Source organism: Cherax quadricarinatus, chromosome 15 (genome assembly GCF_038502225.1).
Source record: "Cherax quadricarinatus isolate ZL_2023a chromosome 15, ASM3850222v1, whole genome shotgun sequence".
In the NCBI taxonomy this organism is placed as follows: Eukaryota; Metazoa; Arthropoda; class Malacostraca; order Decapoda; family Parastacidae; genus Cherax; species Cherax quadricarinatus.
In genome coordinates this window covers 41,516,029-41,531,975 of record NC_091306.1, presented here as the reverse complement: position 1 = coordinate 41,531,975, position 15,947 = coordinate 41,516,029, and the positions used below count along the sequence as shown (strand labels likewise).

At 38.9% G+C, this 15,947-nt stretch overlaps 1 protein-coding gene across 1 annotated transcript in view; it reads left to right on the top strand.

Moving 5' to 3' along the window:
• The window catches only part of LOC128703308 (histone-lysine N-methyltransferase 2C), a 394,589-nt gene that overhangs the window by 76,227 nt on the left and 302,415 nt on the right, over positions 1-15,947 (top strand). The window contains 2 exon segments of the mRNA XM_070085312.1: positions 5,763-5,978; positions 12,179-12,356. Of these exon segments, the coding sequence (XP_069941413.1) occupies positions 5,763-5,978; positions 12,179-12,356 (394 nt within the window).

Here is a 15,947-nt window from a genome sequence, read left to right as displayed (position 1 = left end):
AATCTGGCTGCAGTTTACACATCAGCAATTTTGCCTGAACTTGAGTCCAAAAGGTGGGAAGCACAGTGCATGCACTCTGAGATGGGATAGGGATGTTTGCACTTTAGAGGTCGTTCTAATTATGATGTCTGAATGAATTATCGTAGTGCCTTTGGATCACGACAGAAGAACCTGGGTTCTGACCTGGGAAGGGTTTCTTTTAATCTGTGTAGGTAGTAGGTTGGTAGACAACCACCCAGGGAGGTACTACCGTCCTGCCAAGTGAGTGTAAAACGAGAGCCTGTAATTGTTTTACATGATGGTAGGATTCTTGGTGTCTCTTGTCAGTCTCATAAATATGTAAGATTACAGGTACGTCTTGCTACTTCTACTTACACTTAGGTCACACTACACGTACATGTACACATTTATTGATACACACTCATCTGAGTTTTCTTTGATTTTATCTTAATAATTCTTGTTTTTATTACTTTTCCTTTTATATCCATGGGGAAGTGGAATAAGAATCTTTCCTCCATAAGCCATGCGTGTTGTAAAAGTCAACTAAAATGCCGGGAACAATGGCCTAGTAACCCATTTTCCTGTAAAGATTACTAGAAAGAAGAAGAAAATTGTCAAAGTGGGATGTCTGAATGTGCGTGGATGTTGTGCGAATGGTAAGAAAGAGATGATTGTGGATGCTATGCATGAGAAGAAGCTGGATGTCCTAGCTTGAAGTGAAACAAAGCTGAAGGGGGTGGGAGAGTTTCAGTGGTGAGAGAAGTAAATGGGATTAGGTCAGGGGTTTCAAATAGAGCTAAAGAAGGAGTAACAATGTTGAAGGATAACCTATGGCAGGAATAGAGGGAGTATAAATGTATTAATTGAATGTTGGATGTGAAAAGTGGGTTATAGTAAGTGTATATGCACCTGGAGAAGAGAGAAGTGTAGAGGAGATAGAGAGGTTTTGGGAATTGTTGATTGAGTGTGTGGGTAGTTTTTTATCCAAGTGTGAGAGTACTTGTGGTTGGGGATTTCAATGCTGAAGTGGGTAAAAATGTTGTGGAGGGAGTAGTAGGCAAATTTGGGGTGCCAGGGGTAAATGAAAATGGGGAGCCTTTAATTGAGCTGTGTAGAAAGAGGTTTGGTAATAAGTAATACATACTTTATGAAAAAGAGGATTAATAAATATACAAGGTATGATAAAGCACGTAATGAAAGTACTGTAGTTTGTTAGATTATATATTGGTGGATAAAAGGTTAATGGGTAGGCTTCAGGATGTACATGTTTATAGAGGGGCAACTGATATATCAGATCATTATTTAATTGTAGCTACAGTTAGAGTAAGAGGTAGATGGGACAAAAGGAAAATGGCAACAACAAGTAAGAGAGAGGTGAAAGTGTATAAACTAAGGGAGGAAGAAGTTCGGGTGAGATATAAGCAACTATTGACAGAAAGTTGGGCTGGTGTAAGTATGAGTAGTGGGGGGGGGAGGGGGGGTTGAAGAGGGTTGGAATAGTTTTAAAAATGCAGTATTAGAATGTGGGGCAGAAGCTCGTGGTTATAGGAGGGTGGGTGCAAGAGGAAAGAAGAGTGATTGGTGGAATGATGAAGTAAAGGGTGTGATAAAAGAGAAAAAGGTAGCTTATGAGAGGTTTTTACAAAGCAGAAGTATTATAAGAAGAGTACAGTATATGGAGAGTAAAAGAAAGGTGAAGAGAGTGGTGAGAGAGTGTAAAAGGAGAGCAGATGATAGTGGAAGAGGCACTGTCAAGAAATTTTGATGAAAATAAGAAAAAATTTTGGAGTGAGATAAACAAGTTAAGAAAGCCTAGGGAATTAATGTACTTGTCAGTTAAAAACGGAGTAGGGGAGTTAGTAGATCGGGAGATGGAGCTGTTGGGTATATAGTGGGAATATTTTGAGGAACTTTTTAAATGTTGATGAGGAAAGGGAGGCAGTAATTTCATGCACTGGCCAAGGAGGTATACCATCTTTAGGAGTGAAGAAGAGCAGGATGTAAGTGTGTTAGGTGTGTGAGACGTTACGTAGAATGAAAGGGGGTAAAGCAGGTGGAACTGACGGGATCATGACAGAAATGTTAAAAGCAGGGGGGAATATAGTGTTGGAGTGGTTGGTATTTTTGTTTAATAAATGTATGAAAGAGGGGAACGTACCTAGGGATTGGCAGAGAGCATGTATAATTCCTTTGTATAAAGGGAGGGGGGACAAAAGAGATTGTAAAAATTATAGAGGAATAAGTTTACTGAGTATACCAGGAAAAGTGTATGGTAGAGTTATTGAAAGAATTAGAGGCAAGACAGAATGTAGGATTGCAGATGAGGAGGTTTCAGAGTGGGTAGGGGATGTGTAGATCAAGTGTTTACATTAAAACATATATGGGAACAGTATTTAGATAAAGATAGGGAAGTTTTCATTGCATTAATGGATTTAGGAAAGGCATATGATAGTGGATAGGGGAGCAATGTGGCAGATGTTGCAAGTATATGAAATAGGTGGTAAGTTACTAAATGCTGTAAAGAGTTTTTATGAGGATAGTGAGGCTCAGGTTAGGGTGTGTAGAAGAGAGGGAGACTACTTCCTGGTAAAAGTAGGTCTTAGAATGTGTAATGTCACCATGGTTGTTTAATATTTTTGTAGATGGGGTTGTAAAAGAAGTTTATAAATGCTAGGGTGTTCGGGAGAGGGGTGGGATTAAATTATAGGGAATCAAATACAAAATGGGAATTGACACAGTTACTTTTTGCTGATGATACTGTGCTTATGGGAGATTCTAAAGAAAAGTTGCAAAGGTTAGTGGATGGGTTTGGGAGTGTGTAAAGGTAGAAAGTTGAAAATGAACATAGAAAAGAGGAAGGTGATAAGGGTGTCAAATGAGTTAGATAAAGAAAAATTGGATATCAAATTGGAGGAGGAGGAGTATGGAAGAAGTGAATGTTTTCAGATGCATATTTGGGGGTTGACATGTCAGCAGATGGATGTATAAAGGATGAGGTTAACCATAGAATTGATGAAGGAAAAAAGGTGAGTTGTGCATTGAGGTACATGTGGAGACAAAAAACATTTTCTATGGAGGCAAAGAAGGGAATGTATGAAAGTATAGAGGTACCAACACACTTACATGGGTGTGAAGCTTGGGTTGTAAATGCTGCAGCGAGGAGGCGGTTAGAGGTGGTGGAGATGTCCTGTCTAAGGGCAATGTGTGGTGTAAATATTATGCAGAGAATTCATTGTGTGGAAATTAGGAGAAGGTGTGGAGTTAATAAAAGTATTAGTGAGAGGGCTGAAGAGGGGTTGTTGAGGTGGTTTGGTTATTTAGAGAGAAGGGATCAAAGTAGAATGACCTGAAGAGCATATAAATTTGTAGGGAAAGGAAGGCGGTGTAGTGGTCCTCCTCAAAAAGGTTGGTGGAAGGGGGTAAAGGAAGTTTTGTGGGCAAGGGACTTGGACTTCCAGCAAGCATGCATGTGCGTGTTAGGAGTGAATGGAGATGAATGTTATTTGGGACCTGACGATCTGTTGGAGTGTGAGCAGGGTAATATTTAGTGAAGGGATTCAGGGAAACTGGTTATTTTTACATAGCCGGACTTGAATCCTGGAAATGGGAAGTATAATGCCCGCACTTTAAAGGAGGGGTTTGGGATATTGGCAGTTTGGAGGGATATGTTGTATATCTTTATAAGTATATGCTTCTAAACGGTTGTGTTCTGAGCACCTCTGCAAAAACAGTGTTTATTTGTGAGTGAAGTGAAAGTGTTGAATGATGATGAAAGTATTTTCATTTTGGGATTTTCTTTCTTTTTGGGTCACCCTGCCTCGGTGGGAGATGGTCAACTTGTTAAAAAAAATAATAATAATAACATACAATAATAATCACTCTGAGATGCATTAAATTTTTTTTTTTTTTTTTTTTTTTTGGGCAAGGCGACCGTCTCCCATCGAGGCAGGGTGACCCAAAAAGAAAGAAGATCCCCAAAAAGAAAATACTTTCATCATCATTCAACACTTTCACCTCAATCACACATAATCACTCGTTTTTATAGAGGTGCTTAGAATACAACAGTTTAGAAGCATATACGTACAAAGATACACAACATACCCCTCCAGAATGGGTCTGTGTGGTCAGTGTGTGCAGTATAAAAAAAATCCTGCAGCAGGCAGTGCATAATGAGAAAAAAAAAAAACTCCAACCGTGTTTTTGGATTAAAGCGCCAAATTTGAGGTATATTTTTGTATAGTTTTTATGGTTACATTCTCGTTTTCTTTGTCACATTTGATAGAATGGAGAACATATTATAGAAATGGAGGTGATTTTGATGGGTTTTACTATGAAAAGGATCTTGAAATTGAGCTTAAAGTAGGGGAAATGTTTGATTTTTGCCGATGTTCAAGAGTAAACAAATGTTTGAATAAAAATTCAAAATGGAAAGGAAGAGTAATATCAGAGGGGCCTGGAGACATGACTGATGAACAAAGAAAATGTTGTTTTAGGAATGTCTACATTGTTCATTCTGGACCCTATTTTGAAATTGGCATATTTTTTTAATTTGCATGAAATTGGTCAAATTGCCAAATTCTGACCACTTTATTGGGTAGTTGAAATCGGTAAATGGGCAGTTTCTTGTACTCAGTCGATTGAACAAATGGAGATCTAAAGAAATAGCTATGAGTTTGGTCAACTGGAACAGTGGAATTATCCAAAAATATGGCTCGAAGTGGGCAAAATCGCTGATTCATAAATATCGCCGAGGTCGCTAACTTCACAAGAGCATAATTCTATAAGTTTTCCATCAAATTTCGTACTTTTGGTGTCATTACCATCGGGAGAAGATTATCATTTCATAAGTTTTTTTTTTTTTTTTTCAAATACAGTATAGTGCAACACCAGGAGACATATCAGGATTTGGGGTTGTGACAGTCAAAGGGTTAATAATGGTACATTGTTTTCATTTTCTGTTAGTCACAGTTTTGTTCAGTTAGCAGTGTTTCCAGGGTAGGAGCTACAGTTTCATTGATCATTGGATGGGTTGCATCCCTCACTCTTTGGTTAACCATATTTAAATTTAAGTTTGTGTGGAGTTGTCAGTTTTTCCATGAAGCGAATTTCCTTGTTCTTTTCTGTAATGTTTGTATAGCAAGTTCTTTTATCAGCCTTTTAGCTCGTATCCTGGTCTGGTCCCATCCCTTTCATGCGGTCTGTATTTGCATATATGTGTGTCCAGTATTTCTTAAGTATCCTGTATGCTATATTGTGATTATGTCTGCTCTTTGCCATTCTGCTTTCATTTGTTTAGGACTTAGAGATTGAATAATGAAAGTCTTTCCTCATATCCTTGGCTTCTAAATTAATTGTAATTAACTTCTTGTGGTTACAGAAATAGAACTAAAGTTGTCTTATGTTTATAATTGATTACTATTACAATATCTTTAAACTTTTTCGAGTGTTGTTAATGACGACATCCTCCTGAAATTCATTTTACTTGACTTTTTTATTTTTGGTAAAGAAATATTTTAAGCAATATTATTTTACATCACATATTCCCATGATTCTGAAAGAATATGAAAGAATTGATAAGCAGATAAGACTGTAGCTGTAACTTAGGAATTTACCAACAGAGTACTAAAGACTGGAAATTTTAAATCAATTACCTTTTTGATTAAATATTGAAGATGGGAATGCCACGATCTTAACTTAGTTGCTGTAGTTACAAACATGTAATTTGACTTCTGTCAGTTTGTAGTAAAATTTCCTTTCCACAGGTGTGCAATGTGTCTTCATTGTGGAGCTACTGACCCTGGCCCTAATGCCACTTGGCAGCAAAATTATAGCATGTGTGGTCCATGTATGTCTATGACCCAGTGTCCAGTATGTGATGAACCATATTCTGATGGTGAACTCATCATTCAGTGTTCTAATTGTGAGCGCTGGTTGCATGCTTCTGATGACATGATCCACACAGAAGATGATGCTGAAAGGTAGACATTAACTTTAATGACATTCTCCTCCTAGTAATTTTATATCTGCATGATATTTTTGTTTTTCTGTCATTCAAATCAATATGATATGTACAGTCTCCCAGAAGCATAGGTCATTATTATCTCTCAGCTTTAAAGTGTCATAGAAGTAATAGTAAATCATTAAACATTTGTAAAAAATTTTCCAATTTGAGAAAGTAGGTTTGGTTTATATATTATGGTACATGCAATATAATCGTGGACAGGCGATCTTAACAATGCATCTGCGATTTTCCCACCTTGAGTCCTATTTTAAGTCAGTGCCAGTGCCTCATTTGCCCAAATTCTTAGCTATTTCACTAACATCCCTTCCGTTCTATCAACTGAGCACATGAAACTTGCCATTCAGCTATTACAATTACCATGTGAAGTGCACAGAAGTTGGTAATTTGGCTAATTTTACACAAAATTAAAAAAATGCAAATTTATTTTTTTTTTTTTTATTATCACACTGGCCGATTCCCACCAAGGCAGGGTGGCCCGAAAAAGAAAAACTTTCACCGTCATTCACTCCATCACTGTCTTGCCAGAAGGGTGCTTTACACTACAGTTTTTAAACTGCAACATTAACACCCCTCCTTCAGAGTGCAGGCACTGTACTTCCCATCTCCAGGACTCAAGTCCGGCCTGCCGGTTTCCCTGAACCCCTTCATAAATGTTACTTTGCTCACACTCCAACAGCACGTCAAGTATTAAAAACCATTCGTCTCCATTCACTCCTATCAAACACGCTCACGCACGCCTGCTGGAAGTCCAAGCCCCTCGCACACAAAACCTCCTTTACCCCCTCCCTCCAACCTTTCCTAGGCCGACCCCTACCCCACCTTCCTTCCACTACAGACTGATACACTCTTGAAGTCATTCTGTTTCGCTCCATTCTCTCTACATGTCCGAACCACCTCAACAACCCTTCCTCAGCCCTCTGGACAACAGTTTTGGTAATTCCGCACCTCCTCCTAACTTCCAAACTACGAATTCTCTGCATTATATTCACACCACACATTGCCCTCAGACATGACATCTCCACTGCCTCCAGCCTTCTCCTCGCTGCAACATTCATCACCCATGCTTCACACCCATATAAGAGCGTTGGTAAAACTATACTCTCATACATTCCCCTCTTTGCCTCCAAGGACAAAGTTCTTTGTCTCCACAGACTCCTAAGTGCACCACTCACCCTTTTCCCCTCATCAATTCTATGATTCACCTCATCCTTCATAGACCCATCCGCTGACACGTCCACTCCCAGATATCTGAATACATTCACCTCCTCCATACTCTCTCTCTCCAATCTGATATCCAATCTTTCATCACCTACTTCCCAGTAAAAGTAGGTCTTAGACAGGGATGTGTAATGTCACCATGGTTGTGTAATATATCTATAGATGGGGTTGTAAAAGAAGGAAATGCTAGGGTGTTCAGGAGAGGGGTGGGATTAAATTATGGGGAATCAAATACAAAATGGGAATTGACACAATTACTTTTTGCTGATGATACTGTGCTCCCTCAATATACACTGAGTGTATATTGAGGGAGTAGTGCATCACAGCTGCAGGTTTTAGAATGGGTTCATTGGTCTTTCTATTCTGCCTGCCAGTGTTTGTCATTTCGTTAGGGTGAACTGATGACAGCAGTGTGACATCTCATTTGTCATGCCACTGAAATGACTTGATGTCATTGGCAGCAAACGCCTGCACCTCACCTCTATGAGTGCCAGCTTCAAACGATATCCATGCACTGTGCCACACACATCTGTCATGTTCACTCGCAAAAAAATCACTGAGTGAGGGGCTTGTGTACCAGCTATCAGTATATAATATATGCCCCTTACCAAGATATGGTTCCATCATTGTTCTAACCACATCACCAGAGGTGCCCAATAATTTCCTGGTATTTTGCAATGTATAACTTCCAGTATACACTATAATATCCAATACAAGACCACTGTAACAGTCACAAAGCACAAATAACTTTATACCAAAGCATTTCCTCTTACTTGGTATGTACTGCTTGAATGAGTCTTCTTTTGAACAGAATCAAAGGCTCATCTATAACAAGCTTCCCGAAGGGATAAAAATATATAATGAATTTCTGTTTCAGATACACAAACGCATTCCTAATCTTATATAATCTGTCATTTCTGTCAGGCCTGGTTTTGTCTGAGAAGTGAAGCATACGTAATAGTAGCACAAATCGATTCACTCGCATTATATCAGTGAAACCTGGGGTTGCAATCAGGCGATCTGTTGACCAGTATGATTTCACACTGTGCTTATACACATGTGGCATAAGCATTATTGTGGCAAAGAAAAGCTACATCTCAGCCACAGTTGTCTCCTTCCACTGGTGTAGGCGTGATTTTGGTGAAAGTATTGTGCTTGCCATGGTGTACTTGATGCACCTACCATCCGACTTACGACCTGCTCGACATACAACCACTCGACTTACGACCGTGTTTTGTATGCCAAATTTCTGGGAAATAAACAACTGTTTGTGATGTACACAGTGTTTATCCTAAGCCTTACAGTACGAAACACAGTACTAACAGCATAAAAAGTAATGTAAAAAATGAAATGCCAGAATAAAACAATAAAATCAAGTCATTACAAAAATGTGATGTTGATATTCAGTAGTAAGGTTCGACTTACATCCATTTTGACTTACGACCAGTTGGTCTGAACCAAGCTCGGTCATAAGTCGGATGGTAGGTGTATCTGTTGCTTTCCCCGACAATAATTTCCGTCAGGGGTTCATCAAAGAATTACTCGAAACATTCTAGTGTAGTGGCATTGTTCCCAAGTGTACAAGATGGCCGTATTCCACTTTGAGTTTCATCAAAGTGATGAGGATTGGGAACAAAATTGGCAGCTTCCTGCCAATCCTAGGTGCGGTCTGCTGGTGGGTACTGGATATTGAAAGATGGTTATGGTTGTGGAGGTTGTGGTTATGGAGGTGTTGTGGTTGTGGTGGTTGGTGTGGTGGGTGGGTGGGGGATGGTGGCCTTTGTTATAGTTCTGCTGAGGCAGTGGCATGGGTAGCAGCATGGCCCACTGCTGGTGCCTCACGGCTGGCACCACCACTACCACCAACAAATGCATGCACATTTTCCATCCCAATTGCAACACTATAATCTTCATTTTCACTATCTGTTCCTGTTGTACAGTCACAGGATGTACTCCAAGATGTCCTCCTTCCCCTTGGAATAGCATATGGCACACTACCAAAGCGCATATTCCGTCGTATATACTGACGTTTCACTGGAGAATATTCTACTTCACTATCGTTACTGGAACTGTTTTCAAGAGCTTGTAGTTCATATTCACTATCACTATCATCACCATTGCTCACATCTGAGTCCTGGATATGGGAAAATATGAGTTTCCTCTTTCATTCTGGTACAACTGATTGTGAACAAGGCGGCCCAGCACCAGATGCAGGAGGTTGAGGGCCATCTGGATTTTCCTCTCTATTACCAGTATTATGGTCATTAGTTTCGGTCACAACCTCATCAAAACCTTGAAATTCATCTTCACAGGCACTTCCATCTGTATTAGACCTGTCACTGGGGAACAAAAGTGTCCCAATTCGCCGAGGAGTGAGGAGTTTCTTACCGCGAGGCATGGTTATAAAGGAGTACTTAAATGGCATTCCCACAATGCACCACTGGGTCCTCGATTTTTTTCCTACCGCACACACCGACTATGCAGACCCTTTCTCTCACATCTAGGCTTACCAGCCTTTTCCTTCTTGATTTGAAGGAGCTAGAAGTTAAGTGTATTAGTACGTCGATAACCTTGGCACGTAAGTCGTACTAGTACGTCGGAAACCCTGACCGGGTTAAAGTGCAGGCATTGTACTTACCATTTCCTGGCACTAAAACAACATTCCCTCTATTTATTAATCACATCCCCAGGCTTCTCCTATATTATATCTGCCTTCCATTTTCAATTCATAATCCCACGAAAATAGAAGATTTTCTTATTCCCCGAATAATGAAATATAACCAAAAATGATTGGCCGTGGTTTCTCCCAATAATTGAATCAGACCTATTAAGTCTATAGAATAGTCTGGGGGTGTAGGAGGGCCTTACATGTCCTCAGGAATTTGCAAAAATTGAATATTTCCACTAATTTGGAGCCCAGTTTCCAGCTACTTTCTGTCCTGAACCAGCCAAACTCATCTCTATTTCTGTAGCATGTCTTCCATTCTATCAAATGATCCTAGGAAACAGCCAATAAAACCCTAAAATTTATTCTGGACTACACCCCAAAATTGCTATTTTAAACTAAACACATGGGAAGAGTTTTCTTTTCCCATCATGCATCATGTGGGCAGGATTTTTTTTGTGCTGTGTACACTCAATGTGCAGACCCTTTCTCTCATATCTAGGCCAAAAATGACCATTCACAGCTTACGTAAGTGAGCTGAGTTCATGACAATGAACTATGTGAGGGACCCTGGACTCAGGGATGTAGTTGTGTGTGACAGCCACTGAGAGTGAGAGTGAGTGGTGATGAAAGTATTTTTTCTTCTTTTCGGTCACCCTACTTTAGTGGGAGATGGTCAATGTGTTAAAAATGGAAAATATCGACAATTCTTATATCACAACAGTGGTGATGTGAATCAATAGTAGCAATCAGTCTGTGATGGAATTCACAATGTGCAGAAGTTTTGACCATTATTAAATACTTTGACATTATTAAGTACAGCCTCTCCTCAATGACAGAGTTCCATTCCTAACACCACATTGGTAAATGAATTCATCGCTAAGCAAGGAGCATGCTGTAATGGTAATGGGTTTGTGTCGACTATCTTTGATATTGTTTTAATGTCACCTTTGCACCATTTATAACATTTCTGGTATATTTTTAAATATTTAAACAGTATAAACAGAATAGAGGAACTCAGCTCTAATGTACACTATTTAGGTATGCATACTGATCAGAGAGCCAGTCGTAAGTCCGAGGCGTTGGTAAATGAGTATGTTGCTAAGTTACGAGAAGCTGTACTGTATAAATTACTAAATGTGAAAGGAAAAAACCTGTTCTTCTTTTTAGGTCACCATGCCTCAGTGGGATGTGGCTGGTGCATTGAAAAAAAAGTGACATTATTGATGATTATTTTACAGATGTGCCAAAAAAGGATACTTGTCTTAGACAGGTCTCCCTCAGCATTTGCATTTTCCACTTTTGCGGGCTTCGAACATTTGCGAATTCCCAGCCGCCCAATCATATTTAAGATATGTCATTATATGTCTTAGGAATTGTGGAGGTAGCAGAGTTTGTTTGGAGATAGGACAAGATAGACCTTCAATATGACACTAATATCAACTCTGCAGCTTATTTATCTATCACAATTCATCTAATATGACATAATAAACAGTATTAATAACATAGAAAAATGACACATACTCTAGAATGAATAAAATACGTCATTAAGTATGTCACGAGTGTTGCTGTGTTGTTGGGGTATAAGGACCACTGAGACATAAGCCATACATGGTGGTGGTGGAGGGGGCATCAAAGGCAGTAGAGACTAGAGATGTCAGTGTTGTCAGTCGCCCTGTATAACTCCAACAACATTGGAGGAGTTAGGTTCGTGCTGTCCTTTTTCTATCGATTAATTGCTAAACTTACTTGCTACACTGTTAATGCTACACTTTATTTCTGGTTGGTGCTGTAGCCTTAATCGACTTGTGTTGCTTTAGTATCGTACATATCGCAGAATCACTGAAGAAGGCACATTCTCCCCTCTCTCTTCCTCCTCCACTTTGGTACTCTGCTACGAGTTCTTTCTTGAATTCTATAGTTTTTCTCACCTTCTTTACCAAAGGGCTGGCACTAGTACAATATTTTAATCTTTAATGGGTTTTATGATTGTTCATGGTTCAATAGGTTAAGGAAGCAGTATTGTATTATATTTCCCTACAGTATAATGGGGCACCAAACTTTTGCGATTTTTCAACATTCGTGAGGTTCTTGATCCCCTAACCCCTTGCGAATGTTGAGGAAGACATGTAATAATTTTTTTTTTTCCAACAAACTGATCATATCCCACTGAGACAGGGTGACCTAAAAAGAAAAACGAAAGTTTTTCTTTTTAAATTTAGTAATGTGTACAGGAGAAGGTTATAATGACGTTATTGATGATTATTTTACAGATGTGCAGAAAAAGGGTACTTGTGTCTAATATGCCGACCTCAGGATGCATTACCACCCCATCTGCTTCCCCACACCCCACCAGCACGTACTACCCGTGTTGTGCAAACTGCAATTGTTACTACCACAGCTACACCAAGTCCAGTGCGAGCTTCAAGCCCTGTTGATATGATGACAAAGGTAATGTGCTATTATCAAAATTTTAGTGATAAGATTTGTATAATTCCCAGGTAGTAGGTTGGTAGACAGCAACCGCCTAGGGAGGTACTACTGTCCTGCCAAGTGAGTGTAAAATAGAAGCCTGTAATTGTTTTACACGATGGTAGGTAGGATTGCTGGTGTCTTTTTTTTTTCTGTCTCAGACATAAGCAAGATTTCAGGTACATCTTGCTACTTCTACTTACACTTAGGTCACACTACACATACATGTACAAACATATATATACACACCCCTCTGGGTTTTCTTCCATTTTCTTTCTAGTTCATGTTCTTGTTTATTTCCTCTTACCTCCATGGGGAAGTGGAATAGAATTCTTCCTCTGTAAGCCATGCGTGTTGTAAGAGGCAACTAAAATGCCGGGAGCAAGGGGCTAGTAACCCCTTCTCCTGTATATATTACTAAATTTAAAAAGAAACTTTCGTTTTTCTTTTTGGGCCACCCTGCCTTGGTGGGATAGGGCCGGTTTGTTGAAAAAAAAAAATGTGTATAATTGTGATGATTAACCCTTTCAGTGTTGCGACCCCTGCTCGCAAATTTGCTGTCAGGGTTGAAGAATTTTAAAAAAAAAAAAAAATTATGAAATGATACTCCTTTTCCAAAGGTAATGCAACCAAAAGTATGAAATTTAATGAACAACTTATCGAATTACCCCCTCGCAAAGTTAGAGGTCTCGGCAATATTTACACATCAGCAATTTCGCTCACTCTGAGCTCTATATTTGGCTAATTTCATTGTTCCAGTCCACCAAACTTATAGCTATTTCACTAGTATTTCTTTATTATATCGACTGAGTACAAGAAACCGACCATTTACATATTTCAGTTATCCAATGTAGTGATCAGAAATTGGTAATTTGGCTAATTTCATATAAAATTCAACAACTGCCAGTTAGAAAATAGGGTCCAGAATTAACAGTGTAGATGTTCCTGGCACTAAATAAATATTTCCTCTATTCATTAGTCACGTCTCCAGGCCCCTCTTGTATTACACTTGCTTTTCATTTTGAAATTTTATTCACACAGAAAAATAGAGGATTTACTGTTACGCAGACTATTGCATTATTGTAATAATTGTATAAATAATGTTAGTGCATTCCTAAATGCATATTAAACTTTCCAGTTGGACACGTATTGTGTACTCTGGAATAGCGGCAAAAATCGAACATTTCCTCTACTTCGAGCTCAATTTCAAGCTACATACTTTCATTCCTGAAACTAATCAAAATCATCTCTATTTTTGTAATATATCTTCTATTCTATCAAATGAGACCAAGAATACAACCATAAAAATCATATGAAAATACACCGTAAAGTGGGTGTTATAAAGCGAAAATATTGCAATTTTTTTCTTATTATTCACTGCATGCTGCAGATTTTTTTTTATATAATGCACACTTACCACAGACCAATTCTCTCATATCTAGGCCTAAATTTACCACTCAGCTGATTTGAGTGAGCTGAGCACATGTGTCATACTACGGGACCGACACTGGGTTCAAAGCTGTGATATAATGGGACCGACACCGAAATGGTTAAAACTTAATACTAGTGATAATGTGCATATATCTGCTTAAATATGGAGAATTCTTCTTTGGAATCAGTGCAGTGGAAGAGGGAAAGAATATGTGTTCACTTTTCAATTTTTTTTTTTTAACCCTTAAACGGTCCAAACGTATATATACGTTTTTTCAACATCTGAAAGTATGTAAAAAAATGTAGATTTTCTTTTTTGTTTTAAATTTGAAAACGTTTAAAAAAATCTTTTATCTACATTTTTTTTGTTATATTTGAAAATATGTAAAAAAAAAGTAGATCTATTTTTGTAGCACTACGAATTTGAATGTCGATCTGTTTGGACCATTTAAGGGTTAAATACCAGCTGTTTGACCAAAAAAAAAAAATTTCACCATCACTTATTCAATTGCTGTCTTGCTAAAAGAACACTGACATGATAGTTCAGATAACCCTCCAAACCACAATAACCTTACCCCTCCTCCAGACTACATCCACTGTACTTTCCGCCTCCAGGTCTCAAGTCCGGCTAACCAGTTTCCTTGTTTTTTTTAACACGTTGGCTATTTCTTGCCGAGGCAGGGTGACCCAAAAAGAAAGAAAAAAACTTTCATCATTCAACCCTTTCACCATCACTCATACGTAATCACTGTCTTTTGCAGAGGCGCTTACATATGACAGCTTAGACATCCATCCAAACTCCCAGTATCCCAAACCCTTCCTTTAAAGTGCAGGCATTGTACTTCCCATTTCCAAGACTCAAGTCCGGCTAAGTTGTTTTCCTGAATCCCTTCACAAAATATTACCCTGCTCAGACTCCAACAGCTCGTCAGGTCCCAAAAACCATTTGTCTCCATTCATTCCTAACATGCTTACGCACGCTTACTGGAAGTCCAAGCCCCTCACCCACAAAACCTCCTTAACCCCCCTCCCTCCAGCCTTTTTGAGGATGACCAGTCTTGCGCCTTCCTTCCCCTGCAGATTTATATGCTCTCCAAGTCATTCTTTGTTCCATTCTCTCTAAATAACCAAACCACCTCAACAGTCCCTCTTCAGCATTCTGACTAATAATTTTTGTAATTCCACACCTCCTCCTAATTTCCACACTATGAATTCTCTGCATAATATTTACACCACACATTGCTCTTAGGCTCAACATCTCCTCTGTCTCCAGCTGCCGCCTCACTGCAGCTTTTACAACCCATGCTTCACACCCTTGTAAGAGTGTTGGTACCACTATACTCTCATAGATTCCCTTCTTTGCCTCCATGGGTAATGCTTTTTTTGTCTTCACACCACTCGCCTTTTTTTCTTCATCAATTGTATAGTTATCATCATTCTTCATAAACCCATTCACTGACAAATCATCTCCCAAATATCTGAAAACATTCACTTCTTCCATACTCCCTCCAATGTGATATCCTCCAATGTAATATCCCTCATCACCTTAGTCTTATCTATGTTCACTTTCGACTCTCTACCTTTACACACCCTCCCAAACTTGTTCACTAACTTTTGCAACTTTTCTTTAGAATCACCCAAAAGCACAGTATCATCAGCAAAAAGTAATTGTATTAACTCCCATTTTGCATTTGATTCCTCATAATTTAATCCCACCCCTCTCCCCAACACCCTAGCATTTACTTCTTTTACAACCCCATCTATAAATATGTTAAACAACCATAGTGACATTACACATCCCTGTCTAAGACCTACTTTTACTGGGAAGTAATCTCCCTCTCTTTTACACACCCTGACCTGAGCTTCACTATCCTCATAAAAACTCTTTACAGCATTTAGTAACTTACTACCTATTCCATACACTTGCAATATCTTCCACATTGCTCCCATGTCCACCCTGTCATATGCCTTTTCTAAATCCATAAATGCAATGAGAACTTCCCTACCTTTATCTAAATATTTTTTTTTTATTTTTTATTATCACACTGGCCGATTCCCACCAAGGCAGGGTGGCCCGAAAAAGAAAAACTTTCACCATCATTCACTCCATCACTGTCTTGCCAGAAGGGTGCTTTTCAC